The 25020-nt window shown below is 36.5% G+C and overlaps 4 protein-coding genes, 3 non-coding genes and 1 pseudogene across 11 annotated transcripts; 3 read left to right on the top strand and 5 right to left on the bottom strand.

Annotated features, from left to right (window-relative positions):
• Positions 1–3202: 3202 nt before the first annotated feature.
• On the top strand, positions 3203–4178 carry LOC130732747 (uncharacterized). The gene has a single exon (XM_057584739.1). It carries the CDS (start codon positions 3297–3299, stop codon positions 4113–4115), a length of 819 nt encoding a protein of 272 aa, XP_057440722.1. The 5' UTR covers positions 3203–3296; the 3' UTR covers positions 4116–4178.
• A 1059-nt stretch (positions 4179–5237) lies between these two features.
• LOC130732746 (benzyl alcohol O-benzoyltransferase-like) lies at positions 5238–7412 on the top strand. Its single transcript, XM_057584738.1, has 3 exons — positions 5238–5735; positions 6122–6558; positions 6721–7412. The coding sequence occupies exons 1-3, from the start codon at positions 5283–5285 to the stop codon at positions 7214–7216; spliced, it is 1386 nt and encodes a 461-aa protein (XP_057440721.1). The 5' UTR covers positions 5238–5282; the 3' UTR covers positions 7217–7412.
• Positions 7413–9418: 2006 nt separating this feature from the next.
• LOC130732745 (aldehyde oxidase GLOX) lies at positions 9419–11790 on the top strand. The gene is made up of 4 exons (XM_057584736.1): positions 9419–9800; positions 10003–10385; positions 10888–11384; positions 11484–11790. The coding sequence occupies exons 1-4, from the start codon at positions 9470–9472 to the stop codon at positions 11788–11790; spliced, it is 1518 nt and encodes a 505-aa protein (XP_057440719.1). The 5' UTR covers positions 9419–9469.
• Positions 11791–14942: 3152 nt separating this feature from the next.
• On the bottom strand, positions 14943–18628 carry LOC130731237 (uncharacterized). Of its 5 annotated transcripts, none has more exons than XR_009016614.1 (3): positions 18061–18628; positions 17740–17809; positions 14943–17581 (listed from the first exon to the last, which is right to left on the bottom strand). XR_009016614.1 is itself a non-coding variant. In XM_057583465.1 (2 exons), exon 1 carries the CDS (start codon positions 18601–18603, stop codon positions 18070–18072), a length of 534 nt encoding a protein of 177 aa, XP_057439448.1. In that variant the 5' UTR covers positions 18604–18628; the 3' UTR covers positions 14943–17809; positions 18061–18069. The 5 variants fall into 5 exon arrangements, 1 of the variants encoding a protein (XP_057439448.1); XR_009016615.1 differs by having other exon boundaries at positions 14943–17562; XR_009016616.1 differs by having other exon boundaries at positions 14943–17559.
• On the bottom strand, positions 15199–15359 carry LOC130734713 (U1 spliceosomal RNA). Its single transcript, XR_009018071.1, has one exon. It is a non-coding gene; the product is annotated as a U1 spliceosomal RNA (small nuclear RNA).
• Positions 18629–19772: 1144 nt separating the features above from the next.
• LOC130734702 (U1 spliceosomal RNA) lies at positions 19773–19933 on the bottom strand. The gene has a single exon (XR_009018061.1). It is a non-coding gene; the product is annotated as a U1 spliceosomal RNA (small nuclear RNA).
• A 2853-nt stretch (positions 19934–22786) lies between these two features.
• Positions 22787–22932, bottom strand: LOC130734736 (U1 spliceosomal RNA; annotated as a pseudogene).
• Positions 22933–24444: 1512 nt separating this feature from the next.
• On the bottom strand, positions 24445–24605 carry LOC130734690 (U1 spliceosomal RNA). Its single transcript, XR_009018049.1, has one exon. It is a non-coding gene; the product is annotated as a U1 spliceosomal RNA (small nuclear RNA).
• Between the last annotated feature and the right edge of the window lie 415 nt (positions 24606–25020).

Genomic DNA, 25020 nt, shown 5'->3' with positions numbered 1-25020 from the left:
CAAACAGTGAGGTCAAAAATTAAGACTTATTATTCTGAAAATAAATGATTTGGAATGTCATTAATTCCAACATATAACACATGGATCAGAACAGCATAAAATGCTGATTTTCAGTTTTCTCCATTAGTATCAGAATGTTGAGATTTGTATTTTCATGGTCTCTTGAGTATGTACTCAACGATGATGATCTGTATTTTCATGTGAAATAACTGAAATTGATCTTTCTGAAGGTTACAATCCTCCATATAATTTGTGAGTAAATCATACTATGGTTCTTCTCAAGGTTATGAAAACCGGACCGGTAGTCAAACCGGTGAGGGCACTGGTTCACGGTTCATTGGTTCAACCGTAGTCAAACCGTGGTCCAACCGGTATTACCGCTATATATTAAATAATATTATTTTAAAATAAATATAGAATACATATAAGGTAATATTGAATATAAAAAGAAAATATCCATAACTTTATACTAAAAAATATATTACCCAACATAATATCACAACCAAATAGGTTCAAAGTAACAATAGATAAGATAATTCTAATAGCACATATTCTAACAATATATCCTTTTTTTTTGGTCAACAAACAACAATATATCCTATGTTTCAAAAAAACAATATATCCTTTTTTTGGTATAAAACAACATTCATGTTTTGTTTTTTTGCCGTGACATTAGTCTATTTTAGAATAACAACACTAGTTTTTTTTGCAAAAACAACAAAAACATATAATAAAAAAGGCCCAGTTGTAAACAAGTATTGAGCCCACTACCCAAACCCTAAAATTATCTTACTTTTCTTTTCCTCTCTTACCTCCAATTCATCTTCATGCAGCCTCCTTTCTGAAACACACTCCTGCCACACTTCCTTCTCTCTCTCTCCCTCTCTCTCTCTCTCATCATCCCCTCAACATATCAAGGTTGGCATCAACTTTGATACTTCCAGTTCCAGTTCCAGTACACGGTGCCACAACGGAGTTCATGTGCTGCAAGAGGGTTTTTTTATTTTTTTTTTGGAAACCAAAGTGACACTTTTCAGGCCATTTTCATTGAACCGGCTCAAATCGGAAAACCACCGATTTTGTCCGGTTTACCGGTTCTTAACCGGTCTCACCGGTTTTTATCCGGTTTTCATCATGGCCGGTTATTCACATGCAACGGACCGTCCACCCTTCCGGTTCCCGGTCTGACCGGTCGAACCGTCTGGTCCGGTCCGGTTTTCATAACCATGGTTCTTCTTGACTCATAGCTTATGAATTTTTAGGATTCATATCCATATTTTAAGAGTCAACTACGGTACTTCTGGACACGTAGGCTATGAATCTTCATGATTCATCTTAAAAATGTGTATTCCATGAATCTTTCAGGATTCATTTTAAAAATTATTATTCCATAAATCTTCAAGATTCATCTTAAAAATTTGTAAGCCATGAATCTTCTGGATTCATCTTCTGTACTTCTGGAATAAAAGAAAAATAAATGATTCATATAGTATCCTATGAATCTTCAGGATTCATATCTTAAGCATGTTGCACTGCGATTCTTCTAGATCTGCGCCTTATGCATCATTGGATATTACCATATCATCATGTTACAACAAGAGGAAAAAAATAGATCAATATTAAGAGTAGTATAATAGTAGATGAAAGAGAGTTCTTGATTACAATCATGATTCTTACTTACTTGAAAAGAGAGAACTATCGTGCTGATAACGTGTTGAGAAATTAGTAAAAGGATGAAGGGAGAAGAGAGGTGCAAGAGAACAATAGTGAGAATCAGATGTCAGAGAATACTGTGTAATGATGGTTGGGTTGCTTGATGCAACCTCCTCTATATTTAATTATTTATAGTATTATTAGATGGGTCAAGTATACATGGAGCTGAGAATAGATGAGTCTGGCCCATATGGTCATCCTATTCATAACATATATGTCATTTATTAGAAATAAATTTCGATGCTTACATTTTACCAAAATATAATTATTATTATTATTATAGATCTATTGAGTTATTTATTATGCATCTAACGTGTGCGGGTTGTAGTGGTAAAAAGTAGATGTTTGAACGCTTTGGTCGAGAATTTAATTCTTAGGAGCCGCATTTTTAGGAAATATGTGCCTTCACAACTCCCGAGTTGGAATTACGAGAGTAATTTAACACACTAATTTTTTTATTATGTACCTGAATCTTGTATAAAATACTTTCAGAAGGAGAAAAAAATAAACTTGCCAAATAGAAGTAACATTCCTATATTTCCTATATGTACCAAAAAAGAAGTACATTCCTATATTGATGTTAGAACTAATTAGGCTTAAATACTCTGGAGGTCCTTGAAATTGCCTGTCATATGAAAATAAGTCCCTGAATTTTTTTTTCCGATTCCGAATCCCTGGAAATTTTTTTTAATCAGAATAAGTCCCTACTCGTGTTTCCAGCCTATGTGGCACAATTTTTGCTGAGTCATTTATTCCACGTGACTTTTCTATTTTTTTTAAATACACATGGATTAAAAAAATAAAATTAAACATGTAAATTTAAAATTAAAATCTTTTTAGGAATTTAGGGTTAATTAGATTTAGGGATTTATGGTTAATAAGATTTAGGGTTAATTAGGTTAATAAGATTTTAATTTTAAATTTAAACATTTAAATTTAAAATTAAAATCTTTTTAGGGATTTATGGTTAATTAGATTTAGGGTTAATTAGGTTAATAAAATTTTAATTTTAAATTTAAATGTTTAATTTTATTTTTTTAATCCATGTGTATTTAAAAAAATAGAAAAGCCACGTGGAATAAATGACTTAGCAAAAATTGAGCCACATAGGCTTGAAACACGAGTAGGGACTTATTCTAATTAAAAAAAATATATTCAGGGATTCGAAATCGGAAAAAAAAAATTTAGGGACTTATTTTCGTACAGCAGACAATTTCAAGGACCTCCAGAGTATTTAAACCAACTAATTATTAATTATTAAGACCAACTTCTCAATACGTACCACATGTTTCTCATTGAGTGTGTGGATTGACGTGTTCTGGTTGATTTAAGTTAATTCTGAGAGGTTGACACGAATGGTGACAGGAATGGGGACACATTTCTCACATGTAAGCTTAAGGGTGGATATCAGACGTGTGAAATTTACATACATGAGCATTTGTGTTGGCCATATATATATGAGTGACTTCAAATAAACAAATTTATAGTAGGCTTTAATGTCATCTTAGTAAAATGAACTCATGTTCTTTGAGTGTACCGAACATTTTCAAAATTAGTAAACACTAAATATTGACACACACGCCATGCGTTTATTTTATCATTCTCCTTCTTCTTATCAATCATATATTACATCAATTGTTTATATGGGATTTGACACTGCAGGAAGCTCTTTCGCGTTTGCGGACTCGAAAGCTTGGCTTCGTGAGGTACTGAAGGAGAATTCTCCTTTGGTTATGTCGACGTTATGGTGGGTGTGGCGGCTGCGTAATGTCTGGTGCATGGAGGGTAAGTTGATTCCTTGGCAGGTGTTGAGAGGTGATATTTTAGCTATGTTTGATGATATAGCTCGTTGTTATGCAGTCGATGTTGATGCGCCTATGCATACTCCTCGGTTAGTTAGATGGACGGTGGGTCTGGCTGATTGTGTTGTGCTAAATGTAGATGGTAGCGTTCATGGGACTCCTCAGCGTGGTGGCTTTGGGGGGTGCTTCAGAACTATACACGGGAATTGGCTTAGGGGGTTCTTTGGCTACCTGGATGAGTGTTGCATTCTGCATTTGGAGCTTCTTGGCATGTTCCATGGTTTATCTCTTGCTTGGGAGCAGGGGTATCGAATTGTGGAGTGTCAATCCGACTCTCAAGACGCAGTGACTCTCGTCAAGTCCACGCCGTCTTCGTGTCATCGTTATGCCGCTTTAGTGTGGGATATTAAAGATCTCCAGAGCAGGGACTGGATTGTGGAGCTTCGACATACTTTACGTGAGGGGAATGCTTGTGCGGATTTGTTGGCTAAGCATGGGGCGGATCAGAATGATGACTTAGTTATAACTGAGAACCCAATTGCGGGGTTAGGAGTGCTTTTGTTGGCTGATGCGTGTGGTGTCTCCTTTGTGAGACCGTAGTTTTTGTTTTCTTTAAGGAAATGTACCAAAAAAAATATATTACATCAATTAGTTCTTTCTCTTTCTTTTTCAGTCTAACACTGTGTTTGGTAGAGTAGAGAAAGATAGAGAAGAGAGATTGAGTAGAGAGAAATATGTGAGAAATAAAGTGGATTTAAGAGGTTGTTTGGTATGATAGAGATAAATGAGAGAGATAAGAAATAATGAGGTGGAAGAGAGATTAGAATAATATTTTTTTGAAAAAAAGGAATAAAGTGGGGTTTTAAAACCAACAATGATATATACACACCTCATGTTTTAAACACTTCATTTCCACCTATTTTTATTTCTATCTCTCTCCTTTTATCATCTATCACCTCTCATATTTTCTCTCTCTTACTTTTTCTTTTCTTCATATCTCTCTCATCCTCCACCTCATCTTAGAGGTGTGAACATAACATTATTCGTTTAAAACCGCCACTAAGTAGCCAAAAGTAGAAAAAAATAATAAAAAACGCAGCCCCTTGTTACTGTTCCATTTCTCTCCAAATTGAAGAGACCCAAAAAAGGGGTGGGCCCCACCTCTGCAACCCCCTCCCCCTCCCTCCCCTCTTCTACCAAACAAGGTAACTCCCCCATCTCTCTCCTATCTCTCTCTCTTGCATCTCTCTCTTCTAACAAACAAAGTGTAAATGTCAGCAAGGTATTTATATCATGCCAAAAATCATTTTGCTTTTCATTATTAAGTGATATTTACAATGGACATATATATACTTTGTGGCTATGATTGACTTTAGGAACATGTGGTTTCAAGTACTCCATTTATAAACGTGAAAAAGGTTTGGTGAACACCGATATAGTTTTAAATATGAAATGAGATATAAAAAGAAGAGATATAAGTGATCGATATAATCACATGTGATGTGATGTAACACCAAGAAAGAAATAGAATGGGAAAATATATGTTATTTAATTGTTGTTTATTATGAGAAAGTAAAAGTAATAAAATAACACATTTTCTTGTTTTTGTGGAAAATCTTATCCTAATATCTAGCATAACACTCTTGGTTTACATGAATGAGGACTCTTATAAATGCTAGCAGCATTTGCAACATAACTCAAACTAAACACATATCACTACTCATTGACTCTTTTTGCATCAATTCCCATCTTGTGCCCAACAATAACATGGCTTCATATACATCACCTCTCTCATTAATTTTCAATGTGCGAAGGTGCCAACCAGAGCTGGTGCCTCCATGTAAACCCACTCCTCATGAAGTTAAACTGTTATCCGACATAGATGATCAAGATGGCCTTCGTTTCCAAATTCCTCTCATATTTATTTATCGTCATAAGCCATCAATGGCAGAGAAAGACCCTGTTCAAGTCATTAGAGAGGGACTTTCAAAAACACTGGTGTTCTACTACCCCTTTGCAGGTAGGCTTAGAGAGGGACCTGGACGCAAATTGATGGTGGATTGTACAGGGGAGGGTGTATTGTTCATTGAAGCTGATGCGGATGTAACACTTGATCAATTTGGTGACGCTCTTCAACCTCCATTCCCTTGTTTCCAAGAGCTCTTATATGATGTTCCAGGCTCAGAGCAAGTTACTAATTGTCCTCTTCTACTCATACAGGTTCAGTAAACATACATATATAATCGATAATTCATTTTTAAGAGATAGAATAAATGCTTATGCAATTATTTGAAATGATTTATGTAAAAAGTTTGTTGTCTACTAATAAGTTATTTTGAGTTTATTTTTATAAGCTACTTATAATAGCTTATAAAAAAGTTTATTTATTCGGAATTTCAATGTCGTGACAAACACATTATTTAGTTGGTATAGAGCCACAATGTTTAATTCATCTTAAACAATGTCATAGTTTCGAGTTTGGTCTCTATCTTCTAATTACATTATATCTTAAATCACATTTATTACTTTTTCCTTTGCTTTTGCTTTGTGTGTATGTACTGCTTGGATGTTCACGAATGTCTTTTGATGTTAGTTTTTGAATACAGGTAACACGCCTTAAGTGCGGTGGTTTCGTTGTGGCCATCCGAATGAACCACACCATGAGTGATGGAGCGGGTTTGAAGCAATTCCTGAATGCCCTGGCAGAATTGTGTCAGGGCGCATCCCAACCATCCGTTCAACCTGTGTGGCAACGAGAGCTCTTAATGGCGAGAGACCCACCACACATCACATTCAACCATCGTGAATACGAGCAAGTACTAGATACCACCAAGGGAATTGGAACACCCATCATCGTTGATCAATCATTCTTTTTCGGACCTGCCGAAATCACCGCTCTTCGCCGCTTGATTCCCTTTCATCTTCGCAAATGCACCACTGTTGATGTTATCGCGGCATGCTTTTGGCATTGTCGCACAAAAGCTTTGCAAATAGACCCAAATGATGACGTTCGCATGATGGTCCTCGTCAATGCACGTGCCAGGTGAAGAATAAGCTACTCTATAAAAGCTTAACATGTGATTGATTTTATATTATAATTTTATTTTCAACAAATGTATGAGTATAATTATGATAACCTGTTGGTTTAATACTTTTGTACACTGTTATTAAATAATTTTATGTCACATAATTTCATTCTTAACAGGTTTAACCCCCCATTACCCGTCGGCTATTATGGTAACGGTTTTTCATACCCAGCGGCGGTCACCACTGCAGGGAAGCTTTGCAGGAACTCGATTGGCTATGCAGTTGAGTTAATAAAGAAAGCGAAAGGTGAAGTCACAGAGGAGTACATGCATTTTGTAGCGGATTTTATGGTTGTTAATGGACGGTGTTTATTTACAACTGTAAGAACTTGTATTCTGTCAGATTTGACACGTGCTAGGTTTGAAGAAGTTAATTTTGGGTGGGGCGAAGCGTTGTATGGAGGAGTGGCCAAAGGTGGTGCTGGGGACTTTCCTGGAGCAACCTATATGGTGCCGCACAAGAATGAAAAAGGAGAAGAAGGTATAGTGTTACCGATTCGCTTGCCTCCTGAAGCTATGAAGAGGTTTGCCAAAGAGTTGGATGACATGATTGAGAACCAAAACCAACTTGCAAGGAGTAAGATCGGCCCTAGTTTTACCAATTCTGCCTTATAATATGCTTCTTGATAAGCTTAGAGTATCCACCTTCGATAATAGTGACTAATTAATCTTCTTGCTGCGAGCGCTTGCACAAAATAGTTAAGAGCTGAACATCAAATATGCTAAAGTTCTTCTTATATGTAATACGTAGTTTGTAAGTGAAACACTTGTAAATAATGTATGGGAATTCTATAAGAATAAGTTATTGCAACCTCATTTCACTCAATAAAATTTAAGGTTAATGGTCAAATTAGTCCACAAGTTTGTAAACAAATTTTATTTTAGTCCCTCTAAGAGAAAAATGATGTTTAGCGACGGTCATTTTTACAATTACCGGCAGTTTTTGACCGTCACTAAACGTCATTTTCCCTCATAATGACTAAAATCAAACTCGTTTACAAACTGAGGGACTAATTTGACTATTAACCTAACATTTATATAAATGTTGATCAATCTTATCAATTCAATGGTTTAATAACGTAAGATTACATGATCATATACACTAAGGTGATATTCTTTAAAATTGTTTAAACGTGATATCAACAAAATTTTGGTCAAGTGACAAGTAAATTAAGTTTTGATTAAGGTGAGCACACAAGTTCAATATCCTTAAAGTTTAAAGAGACATTTACCATTTTCCAGACACGTGAAAACATCCGCCAGAGTGAAAAAAAGATTTTTCATTTCTTATAATTAAGATAGTGTTGCACAACTTTTTTCAGGCTTTTATTCTTAAAGAAAGAAACTAACTGAGCCAAATACATTTAAAGAATAGCTTCTTTTTTATAGGAAAAACAAATCTAACACTAAAAAAGTCCACCTCTTGAGTTAATTAATTACCACCATATTTTACGGGAGCCTGTATTTTTTTTGAACATGTGGCCTGCGTGATTTGGAATCTCCTAGCTTATAGATTGATGTGTAGATTTGAATCATCAATTTCTTGGTCAATACCGGTCCCTTCCAATGTTAGAGCTTTTGCTTGGAGGATGCTGAAAGATAGAATACAGACACGTGACAACCTTCGCGGGAGGCATGTTATTTCGACTGTGGACGAATCCTTATGCCCCTTATGCGGGTTGCAGGAGGAGTCATCGACTCATCTATTCCTTCTGTGTAATGCTACGAATCACATATGGTACGAGTGCTTTGAGTGGCTAGGGGTGCTATCTACTTTGGTGCCTACAACAAAGGAGCATCTACTCCAATTTCCTTCAATTGGCTACAACAAAGCACAGCGGGAAGGGGAGTGTGTCATTTGATGGCAATTATATGGACTATATGGTTGTGTAGAAATAAAGTAATCTTCAATGAGACAAATTTTGAAAGTAACACAATCCTGGAATTGGCACAGCTTAGAGCTTGGCAGTGGCTGAGGGTAAAGGTGGAGGGCTTTACATATACTTGGTTTGAATGGAAGCAAAACCCGCTGGCTTGCATTCTATCATTATAAGGAAGAAGCTCGCAATTTAATTGGTACTGGTGTGGAATTATGCAGTGAAAAACCAGTAAAGGGTGGGCTACTAAATTTGATGCAGCGCCTTGGACAATTAAGAGGGACAAAGTGGGTGACTAGTGGTGCTTATACCAATCATGTGAATGGTAATCTCTTACCATCTCGCAACTTTTCTTACTTTTAGGAATGAGAATTCTGTTTTGGGGTGGACAATAGTATTTTTGTGCTAGTCTACTGGTTCGGGAAGCATGGCTCCTTTAATTTGTATTTTGTAATTTACTTTTTGTACTCTTGTGGGTTCTAGTCTTTCTTTGACTAGTTCTCCTCCTCTTTATTTGGGTTAGCACCCCTTGTGCTAGTTGAAAACAATTTTGGCTTTTGGCTTATAAAAAAAAAAAATCAATTTCTTGGTCATAAACTGAATTCCTTCACTCCCGCATCGCTCCCCTCAAAGATACCCTCTTTCTTCTTCCAAATTATCGCCACATCAATTATCGCCACATCAATTACTAATATGTACGTGCACTTAATCACTCACTCCAAATACATATATTGTAGCTAGATTCCATTTCCTAAACTAAATCCTACCAACACTTCACTTGTAAACTAAATCCAACTACACTCTCCCAACACTTGATCTCCTTTTCTCTACTTACCAAAACACAATCATGAGAAGGATCATTCTCATGATCCAATTTTTCTTCATTCTAGCTTCATTCTCATATTTTCAAGCCTTATCTCAGACAGTGATACCATCTTCTATCTCACAAGGACAATGGTACCTCTTGCATCCCAGCATTGGTGTCTCAGCAATGCACATGCAACTTCTACACAACGACAAGGTCATCGCCTTCGACCGGACCGATTTCGGCCCCTCCAACCTCCCTCTTTCCTTTGGCCGCTGCCGGATGGACCCCGATGACACCGCCCTCAAAGTCGATTGCACCGCTCACTCTGTGCTCTATGACACCGCCACGACCATGTTTCGGCCGTTGATGGTCCATACTGACACGTGGTGCTCCTCAGGCTCTGTCCTCCCCAACGGCACCCTCGTCCAAACCGGAGGTTTCAACGACGGCGAGCGACGCCTACGCATGTTCACACCGTGCTTGGACCTATCATGTGATTGGGTCGAGTTCCCAGGCAAGGATGCAACTAGAGGCAAATTAGGGCGGTCTCAAATTTAGATTCCTCGAAATCAGAAAAATCCTAAATTCACACTTATAAGTCACATGGTTCAAATTTTGAGTTTATATATCTTAGTTGTTTGATCTTTATAAAACCTCTGAGACACATGTCCAATTCACACTTATATGTACTCATTTTTTTCTGTTTTGTTTATCAGGTTACTTGTCCGAAAGGAGATGGTATGCCACAAACCAAATACTACCTGATGGTCGTGTTATAATTGTTGGAGGGAGAAAACAATTTTCCTACGAGTTCTATCCTAAAAGCAATGCAAATTCACCCTCCTCAACAAATTTTAATTTTCTTCAAGAAACTTCGGATCCATTTGAAAACAACTTGTACCCTTTTGTGCATCTTTTACCAGATGGAAACCTATTCATCTTTGCCAACACACGTTCTGTGTTGCTTGACTACAAGCAGAACCGTGTGGTTAAAGAGTTTCCTCAGATTCCAGGTGGAGAGCCTCGTAACTATCCAAGCACTGGCTCATCGGTTCTTCTTCCTCTAGATGAAAACATAGGCAACACTATAGAAGCAGAGGTTTGTCACTTTAATCAGTTAGAAAAATGCGTTCTGTTGGACATATGGTCGATGTGAGATTGTGGCAGTTTTAGACTGTCACAACTCACGAAGTTATTTAAATCAGAGAAAAAATGCAATTTTTGCGATCATATTGACAATTTCAAATTGCTCAAAATGTTGATGTGAAATATTACCGTATTGTGCTGGGATCTAAATATCATTTTGGATTTATTTTAAAGTAATTCATAAAGATTACATGAATTGCTTAGTGAAAAATAGTAATAATAATCCCCAAATAAAAATATTGTTTCTTGATGTTCAATAACTCACCATGTTTCATCTTTATAATCTTTATGTAACAAACATTGGACTAAGCAAATAAATTGAAAGACACGTTAGTTTTCTTGCATTTTATATACATTCTTTTGTAATATATATTTTTTTTGACAGGCAATTCTTTTCTTTTGTAATATATAGTATTGCTAATTTTTTAATTACAACTAACTTCATTTCTATTCAGGTCATGGTTTGCGGAGGGGCACCCCGTGGCTCGTTCGAGGCTGCTTCACAGGGAAACTTCATGGAAGCTCTCAACACATGTGGAAGGATCAAAGTGACCGACCCTAACCCTACTTGGGTGATGGAGAGCATGCCATTACCAAGAGCAATGGGAGACATGCTGCTTCTCCCCAATGGTTATATCATCATCATCAACGGTGTAAAGTCTGGCACGGCCGGGTGGGAGCACGGTCGTGACCCGGTGCTGACGCCAGTGATTTATCACCCATCGGAGACTGACTCAGGGAAACGTTTTACTGTGATGTCACCGGCTTCAAAACCTAGACTCTATCACTCTTCAGCGGTGTTGTTAAGGGATGGAAGAGTGTTAGTTGGTGGTAGCAACCCACATATATTCTACAACTTCACAGGGGTTGATTACCCTACTGATCTTAGCTTAGAAGCCTTTTCTCCGCCATATTTGTCGTTGGCACTTGATCCGGTCCGGCCAACAATCAGGTATGTAAATGTTGTATGCCTAAAATAATTGTATTTTTTTTCTAGCTAGTGTTAAAGTTTTGTTTCTCTTACACACATTTTTTGGTTCCGTCCATGTAGGTTTCTGACGAACGATGTATTAGGATACAGGGTGTACTCTTACATCACGTTTACAGTGCCGAGTTTTACTTCGGCAAGTGAAGTTTCGGTTAGGCTCTTGGCACCGTCATTTACAACGCACTCTTACGCAATGAATCAGAGGATGGTGGTGTTAAAGTTGATTAAGGTAACACAAGTGAACATTGGGACTTATTATGCTACGGTGGTAGGGCCTTCGACTCAAGAGATTGCGCCGGCAGGGTACTATTTGTTGTTTGTGGTGCATGCGGGTGTGCCCAGCACCGGTTCATGGGTGCAAGTGATGTGAGGTGTAGTTGAACATTGTTAGTAATTTTTACATCTGATTAAGGAGGAGGTTAATAGATTAGAACAACAGCAACATGATGTATTGGCGTAAGCGTGCGTTAAGTAACATAGTTCTTTTTCATTGAAAAAAAAAAGTAACATAGTTATTTGCTTTGCTAAATACTGTGGCTGCACTAGTTTTGATTTCAAGTAGAACTGTTGGATGTAGTAGTTCTGATTTCATGTCATTGTTTTGGAATTAATTCATGTTTTGTACATGGATCCTAATCATGAATTAATTTTATGGAACTCAATTTGTCATCTAAAGATCAACTTAATTAGGACAAATGCCACTATATTAAATAACTTACCAACTAGGCTTAAATAAGTTTTTGGTCCCTAACCTTTACTATATGTTTGGTTTTCGTCCCTCGCCGGAGCAAAGGTGGGCTTTAGTCCTTAACCTTTGTCAAAATGTTTGGTTTTGATCCCTTCGGAGCTCTGAGTCAATGTCGGAGCTCCGGTCGCCTATGTGGTATGGCCACGTGGGATTAATGAGGCCAGGTGGAAAAAAAATTCATTTAATAATTTTTTTTAAATAACCCATAATTAAAACTCTTAAATCTCATCATTTAAATTAAATCCTTCAACACTTTCAAAAAAAAAATCCTTCACATAAACCATCAAACTTAAATCTCAAATTAAATCTTCATCTTATCATCTTCAACATGATATCATCCTCAACCCCAGAAAACAAAATCCCAAACCCAGAAAATCTCAAACCAAAAAGGCAGAAACACATTTAGCTTTTCAAATCCCACACCTTCATGGATTGATTCAACTTTGTTGTTTCCCTCACAACTACGAACAAAACCAAACCCACCATCCCCTTTCTCAAAAGCTTGAATCTTTACACACTGATACAACTTGGAGTGTTCCCACTTCTATGTTTTTTCACTCTCAGATATGGAAGATTTCAGATCCAAATCGTACAGCGATGGAAGGATGCAGTAGCAGCAGCAGATTGAGCCCTATTCCAACAAAAATAGATAAAGGAAGAGAGGGGATCGACCTGAGATGCAAGCAGCGGCGGTTCCAGGTAATCTGCTCCTTCCATTCAAGAACCGGCTCACTCAAATACTCCTTCTTCCCCTCCTCCTAGTTGTTAGGATCCAGAATCAATGGTTCTGTAATGTCCACGGATGCTGATTCGGTACCCAAGATGGAAAAACAAAGAAAGATTAAATTTTTCCTTGAATTACAACAGTGTTAACGATGATTGTTCGTGGGTTTTGATGATTGTTTGTGGGGTTTGATCTGCGAGAGAAAAAAATGAACTTTGGCTAGAAAAATGGATTGGGTTATGGTACGCGAATGGAAATGGATCAGAGGTGGGAGTGGTCAATATTCAAAGGGAATGGGTCTCATTTTGACAGGGAAAGGTAACAGAAGCAATGAAGATGGAGGTGGTTTGAACTTTTGGATCTGCAAAGATTGTTACGCTGATGAATTTCCCCTTTTTAATGTTTTTTTTTAATTAAGTTATGAAATTAATTAGAGGGTAATTAGGAATTAATTATTGGACTTAATTATGTTTTTTTAATATTTTAAATGAAAAAGAAAAAATAAATTCCATGTCAGCTCATTAATCATATGTGGCCATGCCACATGGGCTGCCGGAGCTCCGGCGTTGACCCCGAGCTCCGAAGGGACCAAAACCAAACCTTATGACAAAGGTTAGGGACTAAAACCTACCTTTGCTCCGGCGAGGGACGAAAACCAAACATATGGTAAAGTTAAGGACCAAAAACTTATTTAAGCCTACCAACTATCATAATTTTCATTTAAACTCCTAGTTCATGTATATGAATTTCGTCTTCTCTCATTGCTGTTTGCGAAATATATTAGAAAAAGGGGAACTCCCAAAAGGATTGTAGTGGTAAATATATATTTTCACTTGTGTTTTCTTTTGAACTTTTCGATTTGTTCATCTTAACTTTTCGATTTGTTTTTTTAGCTTTTGATCTTGTTGATGTTTTGTGAAATTCTCCTGTATAGAAAATATAAAATTAAGAAAACAAATATAGAAATTCCCCTGTTATGAAAGTGTAGATAGAGAAAAAAAAATTAAGCAGTAGTCGTTTTTTATGCTTAAATGAGGAGACTTGGCAAAGTGGGCATGACCGCCTTTTTCCCAATTACCTTAATTATTGCACTAAAACAAGTATTTTATTTTGATAAATAAAAGAAGAAAATTAATGTTGCAACATATCCATTTTGCTTAAAAAGAACAAATTCTATTGGCTAAAAAGAACATATTGCTCCATTCATTTTCTCCTCCTCTTATTTTGTGCTCAGATATTTGATCCAAACACTTGAATAAGTGATAATCATAGACGTTGGTCTTCGAGAATCTTAATTTGTAAACAAAAAGAGAATTCTCTCTTTATATAGAGGAATCAGAAGGAAGATGAGTGAAACTTGTTTAATGTGGGACTAAGTGGGTAGTTGACCTAATGTTTTTGTGAAACTTCAATTTTCGATGTTAACTTTAATGTGTTTTTTGAATATTCAAACATTGGAATATGTCTTGGCATCATTCACAAGAATTATAGACAGCAACATAATCTTTCAAATGTCATTAGTTTCGTACAAAGTGGATACCTACAACTCTAGACATGAGTTCTTGAATACATAATCATGAACATGTTGTAGCAACACTTTTATTTTGTCTTATACGCCAATAGCCCAATAGTGACTTACAGTACTAGGCATTTAATTTAGTTGTTGGAGAGATCTTAAGTGTTGTAAACATTTGTTCTAGCTTTCCCACAAAATAAAGTCTATCTTAAAATCATTTTAATGACATAAAATACATCCAAAATGTTGAAATTGGACATGATTAATTTTTCAAAAAACTTGACAGTTCATTCAAATTTAATTAATTTAGTTGTTGGGCGGATGAAAATTTGAAGTCTCTTAAGCATGAAAGTGGCAGTGAGTCTAGTGCATCTATAGGGCAGCTTCATCAGAAAGAAATAAAACAGAGATGACTGCAGATCAATTCAGCAGTATGTGGGCATCTCTAAATAGTTAAATAGTTAGCCTCTCAATTTTATCAATCCTTTCTACAACACCTTCACAAATAATTATGTGCAAGTATTAGCAGATCAAATTTGAGATATTTTACAATAAGAATCAACCAGGCCCAAATGCTAGACCAGCTACGCCAATCACACTTAAGCCTATGAGATATAACTTAACCCAACAATGATCTTGATAAAATTGGGGTGATAGAAAGTTGCTGGTCACGACTTATTTTAAGACACCTAGTGAAGCTTAACTTCAGAACACATAACACACTTTTTAGTAATTTCCATTAAAATTAACATACTTATTATAAATTAAATAAATTTAGACTAGAATTGAGCAGGGGCTACGCGAACGCAAGCCACCTCTGCAACAAATTATGATGTAGACTCTCCCACTTGGGGAGATCTTAGGGTGGCACCCCTCCTAATGTGCAATGGAGGTCACCATCCTAGGCCATGGACCTTCATGATCATTCATAGACCCCATCCAGGTAAGTATGTTGGAACGGTACTGGTTACTCCTTATTTATACAACCTTCAAAGATCTCACATCTGTCTTTTAAACAATGTGGGACTAATTGACTCAACTGCTTTAACAAGTAAACTATCAACACATATTAGCAACACATAATTGCACACATCGAAAAGTCTTATCACTCATTGAGATTTTCTTTTGCAACTTTGAAGCTTTCTTCTCATCATCTCACATCTTTGTCTCTGAAGAAGACTTAATCAAAACATGAGCTAGCTAATTTTCTGAGGTGCAGTGCCTAAGTTTCAATTCCTTCATCCTTTGTTCTTCTCTTATGGCATGAAAGCTAACATTTATATGCCTGAACTTGATTTAGCCATTGATACTTGCAGAGCTTTCATGGTTCAGGTTCAAGCAAGAAACCAAACTGGATCCCACCGAACAATTCAATTGGGGGCCTCAATCTTTGCTTACATTTTGGTTGTTGCGCTGCCATGTTGGTCAAATGACCAATTGTTTTGGCTTCCCAGTCCTTCAAATAACTTGATACATGTCACAACATCACAATATAATTTCCATCTTCCTAATCTATCATCCTAGTTCCTACGCTGAAAAGAAAATTACACTAAGATTTAGCTGTTTTGTTGGTGTTCTTTTTTCCTTGTTTTTTGTCTCTGTGCTGGACCTGCTGCGAGTGGTTTGATTTTGAGTGGGGACTGACATGGTTTTCATGGCTACTGGAATAGTTGTTTTTAGAGGGGTTTGTTATGTTGGGTTTGGGGTTGTTTTAGTTTATGTTTAGTGGTTGGGCACAAAATAGTTGGGTTTTTATGTGTTGCTTTGTTTTTTATCTCTTTCTTTATCTCTTTGTATTTGGGTTTAGCACCCCTTGTGCTAATTTTGAATACAATTCTTTAGTTTATCCAAAAAAAAAAACTAAGATTTAGCTGGGCCAGACAATTACACATATACCGGCCTGACTAGAATCCGCAGAACTCCCTTCAAACCTATTTGCAATCAGCTCGTACCACTTTAGCTATCATTCGATAACAACAACCACACTATTTGAGGCACACCTAAGAAATTAATTTTTTTTTAAACTGAAATTAATTTCCAAAAACAAATTGTCTTCAAGAAAATTAATAAGAAAATTAATATCTAAAGACAATAAGGTAGTGTTTGGCCCAACTTTTTTAGAGCTTAACAATTACTTATAAGTCAAAGTTAAAAATAAGAGCTTTAAAAAGTTGTTTGGTGGTTTTCATATTTTTACATCTTAAATGTGACTTTTAAGATAAAAAAAATGTTTGGTAGATAATCCATATTTACCCACATATGTTGGTTTAAACATTTTATCAAATGGTTGGCATGTAAACTTCTACATAATAAAACACTCTTCTTTGTTAACATCTCATCTTCATTCACCTACACAAAGACTCAGGATTTTTTTTTATTAACATAATAAAGCACCCATCTTCATTAACATGACAATTTCTTTCACAAAACCATCATAGTTACATAAATAGTTACAAAGTCTGGGTTATAAAAAAGGCAAAGTCGCATAATCGTGCCATCTTACGCTTTGAGGGTGTGAACGGGAGGAGTGAAGTCGTCGTCGAGGGAGGCGAAGTCGTCACCGAGGGTAGATCTAGTCGGACATGGAAAGCAATCTACCAGAAACAGTGAAGGGAAAGGGATGGAAAATCGTGGGAGGATAGAGGCAAAATAGGTGACGATAATAAAATAGTATAAAAAAAAAACTCCTTAAAATTATAGAACAGAACTTTTTAAAGTTTCTGTTTGGCCAAATTTTAACTAAAAAAGTAAAAAATAAATGGACCAAACAATACCCAAGTAAATGAATCTTAATAATTATTCAATGGCTTCAAATTGAATTGTCTAAATCACCCTCCTCAAACTCTGGCGAAATCAAGCTTTTCTTACTTAATTTTCCCAGAGTTAAGCAGGGTAATTTACAAAACCCAAGCGTATTTAACACGAGCTACTTGCTCTTTATTTAAACTATTCTCAATACACTCACATCTATCTTTTGAACGATGTGGGCCAAAGCTGGACAACTTGGTTCAAATTTCTGGTAATTTATCTATGTTGCCTGCCAAATACTTTATGTACCTGATATACCCCCATAATCCATTTATTTTAGGCTACGCCTGTTTCTCTTGTTCTGACATGGTTGAACTTCGGCATGAGATTCAGCTCTATTATTCTGCTGCACAATGCATTGGTTACTGATATCTTGTTAGTCAAATTTATCATTAGCTTTTATCATGGTTGGTTGGTTCTTTCTAGCTTTAAATATTGTGAGTAAGCAAGGCTTGGAAATTTCACAGCCTAGTTTTTGGGTTGCACTTACTGGTTAGTGGTTACTAATAGTAATACAACTTACTTGGATTCTTTGAGAAACCTTCCTTGTTAGCTTTGCTTTAATGGGAGAGTAAATCAAACAGATTAGAAACCTGCTTATCAAAAACAAAAAACAAAAAAACAGATTAGAAACCTATAGACTGATTCTTCAGCTTTCATGCCATGAAAGATTATTAATTAGGGAGCATATACCATTCCATTAACAAAAGATGAAAGAGTAAACAAACAACATTCCAATTACAAGATCAGGATGCATTTACCATTCCATTATTCACACCAAAATAACATAAGCCATCAATTAATATCATCACATGTAACTTTACTAGAGTTCAATTATTATTACCTCTCATAATCAATCAACAGAAGGAAATTCATCCGTGGACAAAAAGCTAAACACAACCAAATCCTTAATATCTCCCTTGATATAAGTATATTTTCTGAGAACACCCTCCCTAAGAAACCCAGCTTTCTCCAAGACCCTCTGAGAAGCCTTGTTCTCTACATCAGTAAAAGCCTGCAACCTCAGCAAATTGGGAAAATCCATAAAGACTTGAGGCACAACAATTTTGAGTGCTTGAGTGGCTATCCCTTGTCCCCAGTAGTTGCTAGCTATGGCATATCCTATGTCTGCCTTGCACCTCTCATCACCAGGCCACTGGTACACTGAAACAAAGCCGATAGAACGATCATCCACGCAGATTGACCGGCGCCAAGGGTGAGGGATGCACACATCTCTGATGAACAAGAAAGCTTCTTCCCTGGAACCACAAGTCTTCCACCGTAGATTTCTAGTCACTTGATCATCCCCTGCCCATAACAAAAAATCATCAACATCAGTTAGCTTAAATGGCCGGAGAGTAACCCTGGACAGATCCACCTTTGCCATTTTAGTCAAGTGTCCAACAACTTTGGTTTCCCACGGCAGAAAAAATCTTAATATATAGCACAACATTAAAATACAATTTCTATCATGTTGTCTATTTATTAATAGTTTAGTGGCTCACCTGCCACAGGACCAGCATCCATTTTTCTCACCCACGTTTGAGTTTGAGAGAGCTCTCAGATATTAATTTCATATCTACAAAAACACATTATTGTCAAATGAAATTAATACCTGAGAATCACACCTCAAAGGAGGGGTGGAAAAACGATAAATGTTTTATTTAAGGACACCAAGCCTATGCCTATACAAGTAACAATAGTCATTGCTTATTTAAATGTAGCTGCGAGTGAGTAACAATAGTCATCGTGACTCGTGAGAGATCTTTTTTATGCTGTAGTTTGCACTTTGCACTAGTGATTGAACATGTGTTATGTTTTTTTATCTATGTGGATTCAACTTCTTTAACAAGTAGACTCATATTGGCAGCACATAATTTCATCCATCGATAAAACACATTGAAAAAGATTTCTAACTATATCAATTTTAGCTTATCACTCGTTGAGATTTTCCTTGAAGGGTTGAAGCTTTCTTCTCATCATCTCACATCTTGTCTTTGGAGAGGACTTAATCAAAACATAAGCAAGCTAATTTTCTGAGCTGCACTGCCTAGGTTTCACTTCCTTCATCCTTTGTTCTTCTCTTGTGGCATGGAAGTTCAGATTCAGATTTTCCAAAGTCAAATTGCTTGTTTGCTGCTGTTGCAATTGAGATAAATTCAGCCTGTGGATTGAGCTACAACCTTATGCTTCTTTCAAGAGGAAATTTGAAGTTTTTCCAAACCAACAGTTCAAGGGGAAAGATTTTGACTCTTAAGATGATGGAAACTAGCATGTTAGTTCTGGCTTACATTTTGTTAATGCATTCCTTTTTCAAGTCACATTCTGGTTTAGTTTTTACTTTTTACTCTAGAAACATCACAAAAATTAAGTATGCTTACTTGTGGTATTAGTATTTCAATTATCATCAAAATACAAATACCTTAAAAACAGAGAATTAGAAGCAATTACACAAGAATTAAATAATTAACTATGAACCTTTGCTCACATTTGGCATAATCACTTCAGATTTACAAATTAAATAGTTCCATCAAACAAATTTAGACTAGAATTGGGCTGGGGCTGCGCGAACGCAAGCCCCCTCTGCAACAAATTATGATGTAGACTCTCCCACTTGGGGAGATCTTAGGTTGGCACCCCTCCAAATGTGCAATGGAGGTCACCATCCTAGGCCATGGACCTTCATGATCATTCATAGACCCCATCCAGGTAAGTATGTTTGAACGGTGCTGGTTACTCCTTATTTATACAATTCTCAAAGATATCACATGTGTGTTTTGAACGATGTGGGTCTAAGATGACCAACTTGGTTGAATACACTTTGTGGTCATTTAACAAAAAATCGCCAACGTCACTTAGCCACCTTTGCCATGTTTGTCAAATGTCCAATTGTTTTGTCTTCCCACTTCATAAAGTAACATAACATAACATAAATCATATGTAACAATATTAAAGTATGTGGACAGGAATGTTCTATATCTATGATTTAATAGGGGCCTTCATGATCACCATCTGTTTTTTGTAGATTTAAAGGTTCATGTGAAATGATATAGTAGCCTCCTGCTTGTTCTGTCACTCTGTCTTCTTCCCTGATGCATGGGGTTTACTTAGATGCATCATCTTTTGCTAATAGCAAGATCAGACAAAGAAGCAAAAGGCATGGGCAATGATTAAACTTTGAACTAAGTTTGGAAGGGGCCATGGCAGACATTATGATGCATCCAAACAATTTAGGCTTAAATATGTTGGAAGTCCCTCTAAAATAGGGGTGCTTTGGTTAAGGCCCCTACAAATTTTTTTGGGTGGAATAAGCCCCTAATGTGAAAATAATATATGGTGATAAGCCCCTACCGTGAGGTTCCGTTTAATTTATGATGATTCTGTAAACGGCGTTGGCGTGTATTATATTTTGTGAAAATTATTCAATTAAAGAGGGTGCCACGTAAGTAAATGAGGGATCAAAAAATAAAAATAAAATGAAAATCCAAAGTAAAAAACACAAGTACGTTTGGGGATTTTACTTGAGTTTTTTACTTGGGTTTTTATTTTTTCAACCCTAATTTACTTACGTGGCACCCTCTTTAATTGAATAATTTTCACAAAATATAATTTACGTCAGCGTCGTTTGCAGAATCATGAGAAATTAAACGGAACCTCACGGCAGGGGTTTATCACTATATATTATTTTCACATTAGGGGCTTATTCCACCCAAAAAAAATTGTAGGGGCCTTAACCAAAAGATCCCTATTTTAGAGGGACCTCCAACATATTTAAGCCAACAATTTATGTTGTTCCATTGATTGGTATGTCTTTTGAACGATGTGGGCCTCAACTATCACGCGAATGTTCACAAGAGGTTGGTCAGGTCTGCAAGATTAAGCACAGAATAGAGACACCCATTACAATTGGTTTTGAGCAGATACTTTGTCATCCATGCTACCTTCCATTCACTAATTTACATCAAGAATCACATTTTGTCCTTAATTTGATTGAAAAAGAATTATTTATTTTCCAGAGACCCAATTTAAAAAATATTCTTTACACTATAATTTAGTAGCTCACTAGCCACAGAGGGCCACTACCCATTTTTCTGCCCCACATCCGAGAATGTGCCCAAATATTACTTTCAACTCATATCAGCAGCAAATAATTTCATCTTCAAAGAAGCATGAGGTTGTAGCTCAATCCACAGGCTGAATTTATGTCAATTGCAACAGTAGAATACAAACAATTTGACTTAGGAAATCTTGAAGCTTAACTTTCATGCCATAAGAGAAGAACAAAGGATGAAGTGAGATAAAAATATTTGTAGTTGGTCACGGCTTATTTTGAGGCAATCATAATTGTCAAGTAAAGCTCAACTTATGAACATATACCGCATTATTTAGTAATCTTAATCAAAATTAAAATACTTAAATTATAAGAGTAAATTACACTCCACTACCTTGTTAGAGAGTATTGTTAAGAAATTTGTTATCTACTTGAGAAAAATGAGAAAAATAAAATGGGGTGGAGTGTAATATTTGAGTCAATTTGGAGTTTAGTATCATATAAGAAACCAACCTCAAGGTAGTGGAGTATAATTTACTCAAATTATAAACTAAATAATTTTAGAGTAGTTTTGGGAAGGGGCTGCGCCGACAACCCCGACCGCAATTATAATGTAGACTATCCCACTTGAGGTGATCGTGAGAGGCGTTTGTTAAAAAGTTAAAAAAGAAATTCCATGAATGTTCAAGCAATGTGAAGGTTAGGAATACATATTCCCATATTTATTGGGGTGAATGTAATATTCCACAACACACAAAATTCATCATATTCTTGAAAATATTATCCATGGGAAGCTCTTTTTTAACCTTTAAACCAAACGCCCTAACACCCCTCCTAATGTGCAATGGAGGTCAACAACCACGCCATGGACCTTTATAGTGATCCATTGACCCTATCTAGGTTGGTATGTTCGAATCAACACATTGGTTACTCCTTATTTATACAATCCTCAAAGCACTGACATCTGTCTTTTCAACGATGAGGGACTAAGCTGGTCAACTTAGTTGAATAAACTTCGTGGTAATTTATCTATTTGATTGCAGATACTTTCTGTACAAGCAGCAAATGATGATGCATGAGAAAATTCAGAGGACTATTAAACAGGTACAGAGGGAAAATACCCTTCAATTAATATCACATATTCACATGTAACTAGAGCCAAATTACAATTATATTACCACTAATAACTATTCAGGAGGAGGAACTTCATCTGTTGACAAAAGGCTAAACACAACCAAATCCATAATGTTCCTCATGTGACAGGTGTATTTTCTGAGAACACCCTCCCTAACAAACCCAGCTTTTTCCAACACCCTCTGAGAAGCCTTGTTTCTCCACATCCGCGAAAGCCTTCAACCTCAATTTTGATTTTTTAAGTGGTTACATATCCCTTAGGCCCAGGAGTTGGTGGCTACCGAATAGTCTATGTCTACCGGTGAATCTTGTAAGACTATACTTTGAATAATTACAATAAGAGGATTCACAAATAGATATAAATTAAAACTTAACTAGAATTGGGCAGGGGCCGCGCGAACGCAGGCCCCCTCTGCAACAAATTATGATGTAGACTCTCCCACTTGGGGAGATCTCCTACTGTGCAATGGAGGTCACCATCCTAGGCCATGAACCTTCATGACCATCCATAGACCACATCCAGGTAAGTATGTTGGAACAATGCTGGTTACTCGTTATTTATACAATCTTCAAACATCTCATATGTGTGTTTTGTACGATGTGCGACTAAGTTGGTCAATTTAGTTGTATAAACTTTGTGGTATCTACTTTGTTGCCCATACTTTCTGTACCAACAGACAGTTGTTACACCTGTTGCTCTTGTGTAAAATAAATTTTTCTCAAAAGAGGTTTTCCATGAGATCAAAATGTTTATAGTTGGACATGGATGAATTTTTGAAGCATTTTTTCGTGGAATAGAGACTTTCATTACGATGTCCAAGCTTATTGTTTTTTATCTGATCCTTTGGCGTCTATACTACCTTTTCTTCAATATTTTGCTAATTAATTAAGCATTTTCAATAACTAAGAGTGTGAGTTCATCTTCACTTCACCGTGTCATTTGATTGCCATAAGGAACCATAACTTTAAACTATGGTTTACAAAAATAAAGAGTGAAAATAAAGGAACTTCTTATCCATAAGCCCAGGTCAACTTTTTTCATATTGCCAAATTAACCTCAATGGTTCAAAGCCTGTATGCTTGTGTGTACTCCAATGGGGCTACGCATGTGTCAATGAGATGAATTTATCCTCTCATTGAATAAACTTTGACACTCATAAGAGGCTCACAGAAGTTTATCTATAGAATTGATTTTTCTGGTTCAAATTTTGTTAATGTATTCCCTTTCCAAGTCACATTTTGGTTCAACTTCTATTCTCGTTTCTTGTGGTTACATATAGCAGCATGTGTGCTCTATCATCATATGCTAATGCTGCTTTGGATAATATTATTCCAGCATGTGCTTAGTAACCTCTGAATGTTGTTTTCTTGTGAGGCATGATTTGAATCTGTTTTCTTCCATGATCAAGGAGAAATTTGTTATGAAGAAACTCAAAAATGTCATATTATGCTGACTTAATTGAATTAATACAAACAATAATCAATAAGAGGCAACTACGATCACTGAAACCTTAAACTGTAACGGGCACCTCAATGACCTAGGTTGTTGATGACTTTCAGTGATGAGATGTTAGCCAGTTAGCCATATGGCAAACAAATCCACCACTGAAGGTAATCAACTAGCAGCTAGGTACGATTTATTTAAACTACTCTCAAGACACTCATGTCTGTCTTTTAAACGATGTGGGACTAAGCTGACCAGCTTGGTTGGATAAACTTTCTGGTAATTTATCTTTGTTGCTTGCCACTTTCTGTACCTGATATACCCCCAGTATCCTCAAACAAACAAGATATATGATCTTCAATCCTTAAAGCTTAGCATACAAATGACGAAAGTTGTGTATTATGATATGATGAAAACTCTGCTTGCACTCGTTATTAAACTTATCCAAGCTTTATTCTCCACATCAACCTCTGCAAATGGGGGAAGTCCTTGGAGACTTTAACACAATAGTTACTAGTAGCTATGGCATAAGATAGGCCTATACCTTTAACCTGTTTCGAAAGTCCCTCAATAAGAGGTAAATTTAGACTAGTTTTGGGCAGGGGCTGCGCGAACGCAAGCCCCCTCTGCAACAAATTATGATGTAGACTCTCCCACTTGGGGAGATCTTAGGGTGGCACCCCTCCTAATGTGCAATGGAGGCCACCATCCTAGGCCATGGACCTTCATGATCATCCATAGACCCCATCCAGGTAAGTATGTTGGAACGGTGCTGGTTACTCCTTATTTATACAATTCTCAAAGATCTCACATGTGTGTTTTGAACGATGTGGGACAAAGCTGTGTCAACTTAGTTGCACTCACAAAAATCCACTTTTCAAACTTGCTTCTTCTCCATAAAACCAATCTTAATAGTTTCTTTCAGAATCAGTTTCCTCTGAGCATAAAAGCTTATGGGGTTTAATTGAACACACCTTAGGTTCAACAGATAGTGTCGCAATCTGCAAAGAATAGAGATACTCATTATCATGTCTAAGCTTATTTTTTAGCAGATTATTTGGCGTCAATGCTACCTTTCCTTTAACATTTTGCTAATTCATTTAACTATTTTCAATAACTAAGGGTGTAAGTTAATCTTCACCTCACCGTGTCATTTGATTGCTATGGTTTACAAA

This window comes from Lotus japonicus, chromosome 1 (assembly GCF_012489685.1).
Source record: "Lotus japonicus ecotype B-129 chromosome 1, LjGifu_v1.2".
NCBI lineage: Eukaryota > Viridiplantae > Streptophyta > Magnoliopsida > Fabales > Fabaceae > Lotus > Lotus japonicus.
Note: the sequence above shows the minus strand (reverse complement) of the source record. Positions and strands in the feature narration are given on the sequence as shown.